The sequence below is a fragment of the Poecilia mexicana genome, unplaced genomic scaffold, assembly GCF_051168715.1.
Source record: "Poecilia mexicana isolate PSO_F unplaced genomic scaffold, ASM5116871v1 scaffold_2, whole genome shotgun sequence".
NCBI lineage: Eukaryota > Metazoa > Chordata > Actinopteri > Cyprinodontiformes > Poeciliidae > Poecilia > Poecilia mexicana.
In genome coordinates this window covers 57,939,129-57,954,456 of record NW_028263371.1, presented here as the reverse complement: position 1 = coordinate 57,954,456, position 15,328 = coordinate 57,939,129, and the positions used below count along the sequence as shown (strand labels likewise).

The 15,328-nt window shown below is 46.9% G+C and overlaps 1 protein-coding gene across 2 annotated transcripts in view; it reads left to right on the top strand.

Annotated features, from left to right (window-relative positions):
* Positions 1–15,328, top strand: part of LOC106908601 (transcription activator GLI2.L-like) — a 72,592-nt gene that overhangs the window by 34,827 nt on the left and 22,437 nt on the right. For both annotated transcript variants that reach the window (XR_015762328.1, XM_088003674.1), the window contains exons 3-5: positions 5,330–5,432; positions 11,564–11,769; positions 13,015–13,203. Coding sequence is in view for 1 of the 2 variants with exons in the window: in XM_088003674.1 (XP_087859800.1) it covers positions 5,330–5,432; positions 11,564–11,769; positions 13,015–13,203 (498 nt within the window). In the remaining variant the exon portion in view is untranslated. The remainder of the gene's footprint in view (positions 1–5,329; positions 5,433–11,563; positions 11,770–13,014; positions 13,204–15,328) is intronic.

The window sequence follows — 15,328 nt, the reverse complement described above, 5'->3', positions numbered from 1 at the left end:
AGCCTCGTTGCTGAAAATGTGTTAAAATGATCACTTCAAGTTTTTACACGTTTTTCTGAATATGCAACTAAAATATTTCGATTCAAATCCAGCCTGTCAGATTTAATAAACATGGCGTGTGATCTGGCTCCGCCCAGGAGGAACCGTTACCCGGTCAGAGCATCGGGCCGGTACCGATTTCATGACACCATCAGCTATCAGATTATTATTAAAAATCTAAACTTTTTCCAGTTAGTTTGTGAAAATCAGTGAAATCTGAACGAGTCCAAATGGAGCTGATCAGAACCCGATGGAACCGGGTCAAACTGGAACACAGAACACACTTACCGGGTTCTTTATTTGACAGAGAAAAATTGTTATAAATGTGGTAAAAAAACAAATATTAATGATTTGAAATATTATCATTTAATAATAATTTGAGGTTCAGAAATAATAACTTTAGAATTCACTGAACTTCTGGAGATTTTATTGGTTTTCATATTTTCTTCTGATTTCTGGATGAGTTCAAAGTTGAGCTGCTGAAGCAAAAACCGATTTCTCTACGATCCGTAACGGGTCAGAACCAGAACCGGCTGGCTCCACGCCGCTGTGGTTCCGGTGACGGTTCCCACGGATCAGCAGGATTCTCTCCACTTGTTGACATTTCCTCTCAGGGAAACTGTAATTTTCCTCTGCAGGTTTTAATGTTTCGTTTCTTGAGGAAAACCTGTAATTATGGACCGGAGCGGTTCTGGACTGCTTCACCAGACGGGTTCGGTTCTGCTCATCCCGTAGCTCAGACTATCTTTTATTGCTTTCTGGTCCGGTCCGGTCCGGTTATTTTTATTATTTCATCTCAGCTGCTTTTATGAGCTCCATCGTCCAGAAGTTTTCATTGTTTAGTAAAAATCCTCGGTTCTGCTGCAGCAGTCGGTGTCGGTTCTGTTCGTTGTTATAGCTGAGGCTGCTGGTTTGGGCCGCCCGCCTGCAGATCTGCAGACCGATCCTAATTCACTGCGGTTGCATGTTTGGATCTTTGTAGTTCTGGACAGAAGCTGGTCGGTCCATTTGTTGGCGTCTTGTGACCCGGTTTCCTCAGAGGAAGCTGCTAACAGCAACAGGTGGAGGGCGGGCCGTCTGGTCCAGGAGCGTTCGGCGCTTCATGAGGCGGCAGAAGAACTGCAGGTCCGAACCCGGTGTTACGGTGGACCGGGTCGGTGGGCCGATCCGGGAACTGACGGCAGTTATTTGTTTTCCTTTGGCTTCTGAAGGGCTGCTGACCCTGACCGTGACCCCTCACCCCTGATCCTGTTGCTGGAACTCAAAGCAGAAAATATCTATGAGACAGGAAGCAGTTTGACCCAGGAGGAAAGGTCAGAGGCCAAGGATCGTCGTTGGAGGCGGAGCTTAGTGATGGCGGCAGCAGAGCCCCCGAGGCTCCAGAGCTGCAGCAGCTGCTGCAGCACCGAGCAGCGGCAGTCTGTCAGCATCACCACTGGTTTGTCTCCGGCGCCGCTCGCTGGGCCGGATGAAATTATCCGGCTGCAGAGTCAGCGGCCGGCCTGCGGGGGGCGCTGCAGCGGACCGACTGCAGCAGCAATGCAGCTGCAGCAGCAATGCATTAAAAGCACAGATTCTCCATAAACTCAGCATCCATCCATCTTCTGACGGCTGATCCTCCGTTGGGTCCGGCGGATCTGCTCTTGGCTCCACATCTAGTTTCCTGCCTGAACCGAGCCGTGTGTTGATCCACTGATGGCTCTGGCTCTGTGGGGAGACGCCAGGCGATAAATCAGGGGCTGCTCAGTCTGGCAGCTCATCGCTCTTCTTCATCAGGGGTGTGAAGGTTCCTATCCACATCCAGATGATCCACGTTGGTCATTTCATGGCTGTCATGTCATCAACAGAGACGTTTCCCCCGTCGGCAGCAAAAGCGAGGTTTGATTAAAGTTTGATTTAAGCTTCATTTGTAGTTTTGTTGAGAGAGTAAGAGATCTGGATGAGAGTTGCTGCTGCTTCCCTCGGCACCAATTAGCCTCTGCTCAGGTGAGACGATAAGAGGAGCAGCAGCTCCGTGATGGATGAGGCTCACAGGGAGGAACGGGCCGGGTCGGGTCTGCAAACAGGCCGGGACAGGAACCGGAGCAGGAAGCAATCAGGGCGCCATGGTTACCACATGTAAACACAGGCCTGAGGCCCACATGGAGAGATTTTAATCATCGAACTTCGTCAGAGAAAAATCCTTCCTCCTGAATCAGAAAACAGCCAAATATTCACCAGAATTAATAATCCATAAAGCATCAGAACCAGAACCACAAGACCGGGCTCTACGCTCAGAACAGAGCAGAATACAGGATAATAGAATACAATAGAGTACAGTGCAGTATAGCACAATATACTATAGTATATTATAGTATACTGGTTCTGTTAGACAGACCAGTTCAGGGTCTGGATCCAGTTTGAGGTTCTGGTTTTAGTTCTTGGAGAGTTTGATCTCATCCCAGAGTTGTGATGTTCTGGTCCGAACCCGGTACCGTTTACTCTCCCTGGAGGTTCCATGTGGATCTGTCCAGAACCAGAGACCCTCTGGGTTTCATGAGGTTCTGGAGAACCGGCACCGCTAACTCTGGGTTTCAGTTGCTTCTTCTCTGAGCTGTGTGTGTGTGTGTGTGTGTGTTGGCGCGGCGCTGTGTCGTTAGGAACCGAGCCAACTCTTCCTGCTGGAATTTCCTGTCTGAGCGCCCCTCCCCCGCCTGTTGGCCTCTTTGTTTCACCTCTCGTCCCTCAAAGCTCCACATCCTCTCAGCGTCCTGGAGGACAGGCGACAGATTCATTTATTCTGGGACCCAGAGCTGAAATAGTTCAGTTCATCCAGTTCAATTTGTTCAGTTTTACTCTGATTCAGTGAAATCAGATTGGAACATTTTATTCATTTCAGTTTTTTATTGTTGGTCATTCATATAAAATCCCAATAAAATATATTTTTCTGTGGATGTAATGTGACAAAACCTGGAAAAGTTCAAGGAATAAAACTGTAAATACAATTTAGTTGTTCGGCCACATTCCAGTCAGTCTGTTGTTCCATGTTAATTATTCCAGTTACATCTCATTCAGCTCCCATTTATCTGGTTATTAATACATTTTATATTTCATGTAAAATGTCCTCTTCTCATTTCAACGTTTTCATGATTAAATCAGTTCAGGATCCACTTTAATCCACTCCATTCATTTGAATCAGATAAAATAATCCACTCAGTTTATTTAGTCTATATTTCTACATTCACTCAAATTTATTGTTATAATCTTAATAATTGTACTTCATTGCAGCTTAATCATTTCCATTCCAGTTTCATGTGTTTGATCATAAATCTAATTTATTTTAAGATTTTTTTTTTCTGAAATCAGAACAAAAAAAATCAATTTACGGAAAAATTCCTGTTTTGGGTCGGAAAGCGACCCGCTGAGGAGGAAACGATGAGCGTCGGTGGTTCCTCAGGAAGCAGCCGTGGGTCTGTCCCCCGTGTCTCCACTCAGAGAGGACGGGCCGTAAATCAAACCCTGATGCGTCTCTGCAGCCTGCAGAACAAAGCAGCTGTCTGGGTGATAGAAGGTCCTGCTGAGCCCTCCTCACCCCGCGTCCACCGGGAAGAGCCGAGCCTCCAGAGCTCCACTTTATAAACACACCTCACAGCCGCCAGGCAGCAGACCGGCCCGGGTTCTGGTTCCGCCTCTGAAGCAAACACTCTGGGAGGCAGCCGACTCCGAGTCAGTCTCTCAAACAGCCAGGAAAGCTCCGGCGTAACGCTCCACTGGTGAAAGCAAATCTGTTGGGCCTCATCTCCACACTCAAACAACAATTGTGTCCTCTGCAGTCGATGAAACGTGATGGAGACGACAGCGCTCTCTAGGCCCAGATTGGTGGTGTCGCTAACCCTTTCTGCATGTCTACATGTACAAAGTTCCCCTGCGTGAAAGCTATCGGTCTCTTGGCTGGAGGACAGCTCGAGGTTGCTGCCTCATCATGCTAGCTCCGTAGGAAATGAATGGAGAGGAGCAACGTCGCCTCCCATGTGGCAGGGCCTTTACGTCCAGTTGGCTGGATGATGATGGTGTTTGCTTTTGTCACCGGCCCATTTCTGTTGCCAACCCAGACGAGGCTGGGAGCGTTGATAGGAAACCTGTGGTGGTTCAGGCTGTAGAGTCATGAAGGAGCTCAAAGCCAAGAGCCACAAACAGAAACTTCACAACTTTAAAACAGCAAGAATTTTTTCAGCTTAAATTTCATTCATGGAGGCATAAAAAAGGTCCTAAAAAGTCTGAAATAAGACTTGTTGAAACATGCAGTCTGTTCTGGTTCCAGCTCAGGTGCCTGTTTTCCTCATTACAACATCCAGGGGACAGAAATTCACCTTCACCTGAACTTTTTAGGAGATCCTCAACCAGAACAAGAGATGATTAAAGAAGCAGATCTCATCCTGATCCGGAGATTTAACCCAAAGAGCGGAGGCAGTCAAAGGTTTGTGTGCCTGGAGGGAAACTCTCCTCTTCCTCACTCGGCTGTAATCCCACCAACATTCACAGAGAACAAGACGCTGCAGCGTCACCATGATTGCCTCAGTCACACAACAAAAGGCTCAATCAGGCTTAAAGCAGCAGAAATGTCTGGCTGGTCTAAAGACAACAGTCTGCTGCGCTGCTGGAGCCTGCAGGAGCAGGTTCTGCTCCACCGCCGCTGCTCGTCTCCAACAGGAAGGAGTCAGAAAACGTTTCTCCTTCTTTTAAAGTAAAGTTTTCTCAGTTTGTGGCGTTCCTCTGACCGGACGCGCTCATCTATCTGGGTCAAAGTTCAGAATTTGCATTCAGAGTGCATGATGAGACATGGTTAGCAAATGAAATTCATGTTTCATCTGCTGAGGTAAAATCTGAGAACAGGTGAGGGCGTTCCCTGACCTTTAACCCCAGCAGGCAGCAAACCTGCTGTAGATTGTGTTTTTCTCTGTACAACATGAGGCGGATCGCTGCTGGAATGAGGGATAATTAATGAGGATCTGCTGCGTTGTTCTGACGGGCCTGGCCCGCGGCCTTCAGACGGTTTATGGCAGGAAGCGCTGCATCTCTGCAGACTTTGTTTGAGCCATAAAAACTTGGCAGTGTCGAAGCTGCTTTGGTCTCGCTGGATGAGGGAGTCATTAATGGGTCGCTGTTTCTCAGGGCGACAGAATAAAAGCTGGAATTAAGTGCAGAGTTACGGGAACAGCAAAAGGTTCTGCTGGGCCCACATTAATAAGAAATTGGATCGTAGCTCAAGTATTTCCTCTCAGCACCCTGACGTGTGTTTTTATCTTTACAGGTGCTCACCACCTTTTCCCGTTCCACAGCCCCATCCCCATCGACACGAGGCACCATGAGGGCCGGTACCATTACGAGCCACACCCGCTCCACGCCATGCACAGGTAGGGAGCCGGACCCGGCTGGGTTTCCTCTCTTCTTGGGTACAGGAAGTGCTGATTCACTGGTTGCTATGGTGACTCCGGCCTTTTCCTGTTCATCATAGACTCAAACGATCCCTGTGTGACTCCTAAAGGTCACGGTAAAGAAGTTCTGTTGGTGGACCCCCAGAACTGATGTAGGAGATCTGGTCCGTTAAACAGAACCAATCAGAACCAAATCTACTGGAGGGTGGGTGTGTCTGCTCTCTGGACTCTGGTCAGAAAACAGCAAGTCTTAAGCAATGGGAGAAAGAAAGATCTGTGATTAGATGGAGAAGCTGTTTCGATCCAGAAGGTTCTGAATGTTTTACCGGGTCAGAACCATCATCTCTCAATCTGAGCATTCTGGAAGAAATCTGGAAAAATCCAACTGTACATTAAATTAGGTGCAGTTTCTCTTCGCTCCTTTAGTTTCTCTGTATATTGGGATTTATTTCAGAGTAGCCTCATGTGAAGGAGTCTTCTTTCACACAGCTGACTAACAGTGTGCAGCAAAGGCAGGGAGTCTCACTGAGCGCTTCCCACTGATCCGACTTCAAACCGTGGGATCTGTTTGGAGTTCTCAGGCCTTCAGCTGATTAGGAGGCTGGAGGGAAGAGAGGAACCCAGATCAATAGTAGCTCCATCAACACGTTTAAATTCAGCTGCAAATCAGGTAATACATTCCAAACACTGCAGCTGTTCATCACCAGCAGCACAGGAGGTGCTGTGATTAATGCTGGAAGACTCTGATGAAGCACTCCTGCTAAATTCATCAGGATCTCAGCTTCAAAACGATGAGACGAATTCTCTAATGGTTCACAGAGACTTCGTCTGGCCTAGGGTCAGGAGTTCACTGACGTGTAGCAGTGCTATGATCTGGAGTTCTGGCTGTCACTGCAACCTTTCCTCTTCAGCAGACTGTCCACTTTTCTCCTGCTGGTGGTCAGGCATGTTCTGCAAAAACCAGAAGCCTAGGAGAGTCGGCGTGTTTGAGCAGGTAATTAGCACCCAGGATCCAGCCTGCCGATCCCAGAAACTCAGTGACAACACAACAGAATATGGAACACGGATCCTCCAACTGTTCCCGATCCCAGACCTGGGTGTTTTGGGAAGTGGTTGGATAGAAAGAGGCTTTGAGACGTTAAAATATGCTGAAGGTTTGTGTGTGGTGGAGCTGTGGTCTGCACCGCTCTGTACAAACACGTGGTTGTGTTCAGAAGCTGTGGCCCGGTGGATCCTTGCAGCCCCTCGGTGGGGAATGTGTTGACTACATCCAGTTTACAGATGAAGTATCCCTTCATTGTTTTGGTTTGGTGAGGAGAAGGAAGGGAAGCATACAGTGGACAGTGGGAGGGACATGTTCTTCGTCTCCAAGGTCCTACTCATCGTCACGGCTCCCCTGACAGAGCCAGGAATGTGCCGCTGAAAACACAGAACCTTGGAAACATCAATCAGGGAGTGGCATGTCACCGATCAGCAGCCAGAGAGTTTCTTGCTTTATCGCATGGTCTCAACACCGTTTTTACGTAATCAAGACAAAACCAAATGCTTAGTGACAGTGGCGGGGCAGGAGAAAGGCTAATTACCCCGAGGGTAATCCCACCTCGTCTGCTGCCCCCTCTAGTGGGAACAAAATGGTCCTGATGCTCCGAGTCTGGAAACAGTCCCAGTGGAGGATTCATGTCCATCATGCTGGACTGGGGTCAGAAACTGCTGTGGAGAGAAAGATCCTGAGGACGTTCAGAGGTGGACGGGACGGCGTGAACACCTGGCAGGAACACCTGAGCTCACCGACTGCTCACCTGCACAGAGAGCAGCTGGAAGGCTGTATAGACTGACCGAAGGTTTAATTAGATCACAAAATCAATAAAACTACCTGAAAAGGTTCAGTGTTGTTGTTTTTCAATAACTCTGTTGACAGTTGATAGAAATGTAAAGAATCCAGATGTACTTGAATGGAGCATTGCAGAAGCTGCAGGGAGACAGTGGTTTGGGTCTAAAGGTCTGGTTATGGATCATCTCAGCTCATAGTAGAACCTTCCAACGAGTCAGTTTCTCTCCATCGTTACTCGGAACCAGGAGCTCCATCCACGGCTAGTTCTGGTTCCGGATGGAGCCGGGCCTGGACTCTGCTTCCAGCAGAAGCCAGAGCTGTGGTATACTCTTACTCCTGCTGTTGCTCCACAAGCTGCACCTTGTCCCAGCAACTTTCCTCCTGGCAGTTAGAACCACCAAACAATGGAGCTAGTGATCGTGCAGAGAGCCAAACAGCAGCTGTTTGAGAGCATCTCACTCCACCAGCTCTGTTCGGTCAGGGGGACCCTCCATCCTTGGACCCTCAGGAAACACTCCAGCCTCCATCTCGTCTGGCAGAGGCTGGACCAGCCGGCCTTCGGTGCTAACTCTCGTCCGACTGCTCGTGTCAGGAAATATCTTGTCCCTCTGAGGCTTCAGGAGCTCCTGGCTGCTCTGCTGCAGGGTTCATTGTCAAGGTTCCGTCAAAGTCACCAAGAACAAGTGAAGTCTGAGGTTTATTGAACCTTTTGCAGAGGAAATCAGAGCAGATGATGATCAATCAAAAGCACCAAGAAGGCAGTTCATTGCTGATGCAGCTGCTCTTTTCTCCAGGTTCTCCAACTGATGATTTAACTCCAACTTTTTTTATTATCCCCAGGCATCTCTTGGTTAAAATCTTGATGAATCCACCTCATCTTGTTTGTCATGGTTTAATTAACTTATTTTTAGATCTTAAAACATTTAAGCCTTAACATAGAAAACAATAATAGCTACTTTATTTCCTTTTTGTTCCCTTAGAGGAAAACTGCAGCTTAAACCAGATAGTTACTTACAGTTTGCTTCATTTATTCTTCGTAGTTTGACATTAAATCAGAACAAAAGTTTTAGATCAGTTAGGATGACATCAATTATTAATATTTAGTTAAATTTGTGATGAATATTTAGACTTTTCCTCATCATTTACATCAACAGACGTAACCTGGTACCTTATAATGGGATGCATCCGTGTTTTCCTGTGGTTCACTGGGAGCCATGGTGAGCGATGACTTTCAGACACCTTGTAGAAGAAGCAGAGAAGCCATCCCAGTGCCAGTTATCCCAGCAGATCACCCCTGCGCTAATCTGAGACGGCAGTGCCAACCTCCATGGATGGCGAGCGAAGCGTGTTTTTGTGTATGGACCGTCTGTTTCTTCTCACGTCTCCCTGCCGCCCCAAACAGAGGGGTCTTTATGGCTGTTTGCAGTGGAATACGGCAGAAAGTTGGCACTGGGACAAGACCAGCAGTCTGCAGGCGCTTACTGGAAATGGAGCGAGAGTTTGGGCCAGCCATGCCAGCTCCCTGGCCCATCGTTCACCTGCAGCCAGCCTGACTTACAGCACAGCAACATTCAGAGGCTTGTTAACTGCAGAAGGTTTAGCTTCTTTGTTTGTTCTGAGTCACTTCTATGTTTCCTGTATTTTACTGTCGACTTTGAGTCTCAGTGACAGACATGGGGTGAAAAACAGCAGAGCTGAACAAAACCAACATCTGGGCCAAGGAGGCAGAGGCTCCGGCTCAGAAAACAAACTGCTAAAGAGAAAAGAAACGTGGAATATTTTCACATTATTTGAACATTAATGTTGCTCATAATGAGCTGTAGGTTGGACTCTGATCCATTAGTCTGACAGCCTAGGAGAGGCCAGGGTCATGACCTCTCTGTGTTGCTCCTCCACTTCCTGATACAGCAGCTCGGTCACACGTCCTGGAGGTCGCACAAAGACTGAAACAGAAAGGGCTTCAGAAGATGAGCAGCATCATCACCGGTCAGGAGAAGCCTCAACAACCTGTAGGCCTTTTAAAAAGAAAGAAATAATCTTTTTATCTTGAAATTTCAATATTACTGCCAACACAATTTGGAAAGAGGAATCAGGAGTTTGCAGTATGAAGGAATTGCTTGTCATGTCAAGATGTCCCTCCTCTAATGGTTGCTCAGGTGCAGTGGTGGAGAAAGTACTCAAAAAATGTACTTAGGTAAAAGTAAAACTACCACATTAACATTTGTACTTAAGTTAAAGTAAAAAAGTACTGGCTTTTAAAAATACTTAAGTATTAAAAGTAAAAGTACTTGCTGAATCGCTAATATAATATCATTAAGTGAACCGATCGTATTTAATTTTAATACATTAGAAATGTGCCATTTTATTGAACAATGCCACAGATAAAGCATGTTTTTATTGTGTTTAATCTCTGTAATATAGTTTAGACTTAGATATGTGATTCTATGCATCATAATTTCAGGGATGGAAACATCTTGTCTCCTGTCCTAACATAGCATGAACTTCACTTTTTTTTGCCACTAGTGGCTTTTATTTTGAAAGAAATCCAACAGAAAGGGGATGGAAAGAAGGTGGGTGGAGGAGGACATGGAACCAAGGAGCCACTTAGCAGAGTTGTAGTCAAGACCACCGAACCCGAGACCAAGTCAAGACCAAGACCAGCACCCTGCGCTACGTGACACAAAAACATTAAGTTTTACCTTCAAAATTGCTTCTCAAATTGATCTGAAAACTCCACATTCCCATAAAACACCTAGATATTAAATACTTAAAGCTGAAATAAATTTAATCAGTAAAGATCCGTCCAGAAGAATCGGATCGTTCCTGAATGTCATATCACTATATTGCACTTTGGTCACAGCGTTGTCCCATATATGAACACCTCAGTCAACACCTCCACACAATAATTCAGCGCATGAGTGACAACGTTTTTCATCGCAGATGCAACATGTCTCAGTACAGCTAGCTTTGCTAGCATCACGTCCACAGATCTTACCTTTCTTTAAGCTTTCCTTCCAAGTGACGCTAAAAGTTGGACTCAGTCCCACCGTCTGTGAAAACGAAGCGCTGCTGGTTTTACATGTCGCCATATCTTATGATTTATGCAGCTATTATCGATTAGTTAGACATCTTCTCCCGCTCAGAGGAAACCACTGCGCATGTCTGGAGCTCCGCCTGCGAGTAAAGGTGGAGGCGATGGGTGACAACAGACACTAAGTCACGTTATTGCTTGGATTTTACGGCGCCACCTTAAGACCTTGAACTTCACATTTTAACGGACAAAAAGAGCAACGCGACTTGGATGTAACGAGTAACGGGACAGTTTAGTAGAAATGTAGTGAAGTAGAAAGTACAGATACTTACTGTAAAATGTAGTGGAGTAAAAGTAGAAAGTATCCATTATTAAATCTACTTAAGTAAAGTACAGATACACAAAAATTGTACTTAAGTACAGTAACGAAGTACTTCCCACCACTGCTCAGGTGTTTGGACCTCAGACTGAGAACATGATCAAGATGAGACTAAGTCACCATGAGAGCTGTCAAAGGCATCTCCTGCAGCAGACGTCTTCATCTCCAGCTCAGCCCTGGAGGCTGTCAGGAATTACAACACTAACTAGTCTTTGTTCTCTCAAACATCCACCAATTATCTTCCAGAGACAACAACTTTACTGCTCAGCCTGATCTGATAGGCAGACAGATTCAGACCATCCTGCAGCAGACTGAAAGCTAGCTGCTCCGGGTTCTGGACGCTAGCTGCTCCGGGTTCTGGAAGCTAGCTGCTCCGGGTTCTGGAAGCTAGCTGCTCCGGGTTCTGGAAGCTAGCTGCTCCGGGTTCTGGAAGCTAGCTGCTCCGGGTTCTGAAAGCTAGCTGCTCCGGGTTCTGGAAGCTAGCTGCTCCGGGTTCTGGAAGCTAGCTGCTCCGGGTTCTGGAAGCTAGCTGCTCCGGGTTCTGGAAGCTAGTTGCCCCAGGTTCTGTCTGGTCCTGCAGTCTGGTGGGAGGGACCCAGCAGCTTTGGCCACCCAAACCAATACAGTGTACTTTCTACATCTCTCGTAGCCTCTCAATTGAAAGCCATCAGTCCTGGCTTGTTTGTAGCTGCAGGCTTTAATAGAAGAAGGTGAACACAAAGGGATTATTGTGTATTATCTGTGGGGGTTAGGGACTGGAGGCAAACTGACACTCAAACATTTTAGTTAAATAAAAGATAGCAAGTCTAGTTTTTAAACACACCAATTTGTGATTCTTCAGGTGTTTAACTCCTACCTCCTCTTTACAGTCCCCCAGGACTGACAGGAAGTCCAGTCATCACAGACATTTCTCTGATTCGACTCTCACCACATGCCACGGCTGGGACCGGCGAGTCCCCGTTCAGCCTGCCCCATCCGTACGTCAGCCCTCACATGGACCAGTACCTCCGCTCAGTCCATGGCAGTCCAACCCTGTCCATGATCTCAGCGGCACGAGGACTGAGCCCAGCTGAAGGTACAACTTTAAATCACTGCAGAATTAACGAGAAGTCTGAATTGTTTAGTTCTGGGTCACAATCTTTGGGTTGACAGGTCTCTGATGACCTTAGAGGTCAGGTGCTGACCTGGTGGCCTACCTACCAGGAACCTACGGTTGAGCCTTGTGAGACAGAGAGAGAGAGTCGAGTCCAGTTTATTGTGGAGCTACAACATGAAGTCTTTCCATAAGAACCTAAATATTTGCCCTTGTCTCGCCTCATACAGTCAAACTGAAACATTTCCTCTGCGCGCTCTCCAGCTGAACAAGGTTTTGTTTATTTAGATGAACAATTAACTTCAGTTATCTCCATGGAAACTGGTGTCACACATCTAGCAAAGACGGTTTCCTGCGGTTGGTGAGATGCTAAGAAGTGAAGACTTTAGTGATGAAGAGCAGATTAGAGCTGAGCAGACATCCAGATGTTTGAGGAGCAGCTCCTCCTGCTTGGCTGCATCTCACTGAGTCTGTATAGACGGAGGTTCCAGTCCTGATTATCATCCGGCATACAGTCCATTTCCAGCTGCAGCTACTGAAACATACCTGTCATCAAATTATCTTCACAGCTCCATCAGGGTTTGTTTGAGATTGAAAAGATAAAACCAGTTTGGAGAAGACAAGATACCAGGGAGCAACAAATCACCACAGGAGTTGTCCAATCGCTGCCTTTGTGGGTTTTCTTTTTGTTGGTAGTTAACGTTCTGTTTTATTGGTGTGCTGGTGTTATTATTAAAGAAGAAACAAATCCACATAAGGACAATAATGACATCTGTGGTCATAAAGATAATAATAATAATGTTTAAATGACGTCTTTTCCACAGTTTATAATAATAATAGACTCAAGAATGAGTAGACATTGATTTAGTTTCAATCAGTGATGAAGGTTCCAGGAAATCTGTATACCAGCAAAAACATCATCCAGGTTCTCCACTGAACTGATTCTGATGGACGCAGACTGGGTGCAGTAGAAGGTTGTGGTATCCAGTCCAGATACCCCTGCACCGTCAGCTGCAGCTCTGGTTCTAATTGGTTCTGACGTCTTAAATGCAGCTTTACTGCATACAGGTTTGAACACATTTTATGTCAATATTGCTGTTGCTCCGGTAAAAGAAGTGCACCTGCACTCTGGGAATGACCTCATTTCATCCTATAAAGCATGGTCTGTCCTAGAGGAACCCCCTTGCCCCTCAATCACTCTGATTCTCCTCCTTTCTGTTCCTCCAGTGACCCACGAGCATCTGAAGGACCGGGCCCTGTTCAGCTTCCCCCCTCCACAACCCGGGGCCAACCCCTCGGAGTACTACCACCTGATGGCCAGCGCCAGCCAGAGAAGCCCCTACGGCGACCTGCTGATCCAGAACGGCACAGCGGCCACAGCGGTTCATCTGCCGGATTACATCGGCCCTGTGGACGGTGAGGAGAAGCAGCAAGCATCCAACTAAAGACCAAACAATGATCGGCCATCATGACGTCCCTTTCTCCTTCCTCTAGAGGCATTTGCTGGAACGCTTCCCACCATCGGGGGGCTCAGTCATTGTAGGGGCATGACCATCTGGGCGTGGTCATAGTGGGGGCGTGATCATTGCATGGCGTGGCCACAATGGACGCCAGGAACTTGTAAAGCATTGAAATTGTGCTTTTGTACTGTTTGAGGACAAAGATTCTGAAAACCTGGAGAAGAAGAACTCTTGAGTCTGGGATTACTCTTCATCATGTTCATCATTCTGCCTGTCCATCTGTTGTGCTAGTAGGCATTTAGCTTTGAATAATTATAAATAATTCCTTACAGCAATCTTAATAAATTAGTAATTGATATCAAAATGTCGAAGACAGGGCACCACTCAAATATCAAGAAACAGCCAAATGGTAGAGTCAGAAAGCCCTGCCTTATTAGACACCAGCCACTGTGAATGGAGTTCGTATTGACAAAGCGAGCTTTCAGCTCACTGTCGGGAACCAGAGGTTAGCTTCAGTGGCCAACAGCTACGGTCTGCTGTGCACCAATCAGACTCGTTACATGGCGTTCTCAGCTCTGGATCAGGCTGGTGAAACTGTTTCTCTCAGCTCTCTATTTCTTCTCCATTTGAAGAAATGGGGTGGCAAGCAGTCAGCATCAGCATGTCGACAGCAATCTTAAAGAACCTGAAACCATAAAGTTCCTTCTGCAGAATTCTGAGTAAAATGAGGATCAAGGTTAATTTCTTTGGCCGATCAATACAATACAGTCAACTGAATCATGCATCCAATGGAGCGGTCTTCCACCGCCAGCAGAGGAAGGTTTCAGGTCATGCGCCTTGTCCTCTCAAGCACCATAGAATGAGAATATTTTGGTCCTAGTTGTGGGGTTTTAATGTCCTCTTGACATCACAGAGTTTCCTCCCTAAACTCCTCCTCTTCCTTCTGTTGGAACCAAAGTGGGTCAAAATCTAGCACATTGTTGAATCAATGAATATGCCCGCCTCCTGTAGACAAGTGGAGGTCCAACATGTCCGTTCATCCATCTTTAAAGCTATGATGCCACTAAGTAGTACAGTCCTATGTTGGGTTTAAAGGGACCAGGAACTCTTGTAATGCGAGTCTGGAATCCTGACAAGAAGAATGTGTAAGAACCCTGTAAAAGGGAGAAGTATTTACACAGCAGCCTACAGAGACCAGCCTGTTCTTTCATGCAGGTTAGAATCTGAACTCCTTCGGCAGAGCTGGAGTTGGATTTCAGCAGCAAACAGCATCCAAAAAGCTCTCTCAGTCCAGTACAGTGAGTCTTCCTGGTGCTCCATCATCCAATCGCCTGCTCCTCCAGGAGTCTTTGATTCCATCCAGCCAGTTACCCAACAACCAGCCACTGCAGGTTCATAATCTCTGCAGCCATCTTGACAGGACACCGAGTAATAAAATGGGATATTGGATTACTGGACCATGAATCTTAGAAATGGGGCCCATCACAGAGGTAAACAAAAGGAGCTGAAAGTGCCCAACCACCTCAGCAACCTCTGCTGGCCATGCTTGTTTGGGACGCAGTTAGCTGGCGTAGCCACAACCTCAGTCACCCTGATGAGCCACCGGTCGGCAGCATCAACGCTGGCAGCCTCTGGCCCCAGGTCTTTGTGAGTGATGTGGTCAGGAGCGGACCGCTCTGCCAGTCTGGGGGCTCTTCCACTCACAGAGGCCATATTGACCGAGGCAGCAGCTAATGGTGGTTGCGGGCCGCCTCAGATTTAATCAAAGAGCTTATTTAGAGTGAGAACTGGGCCTCAGCAGTGGTGAAGGTGGCAAATAGAACCTACATCCAATCCTTTCTGTTTACTTTGGATGGAGCCACAGATAAATATCATATTAAAAAATCAATTGACGCATTAATATTCAGCAGACCCACCACAAGGCCTGAAAGCCCTCAGTGAACTCATGGTACAACTTCTCTTCTGCCCTGGAGAAAAGGCCATCAGGACTGTTGGGGGAAAGTTTTCTCAATCTGTGACCCAACTGGAGCTCAACTGACCCAGAGAAACTCCAGCAGGTTTCTCTGGAGTACGCCTTGGAC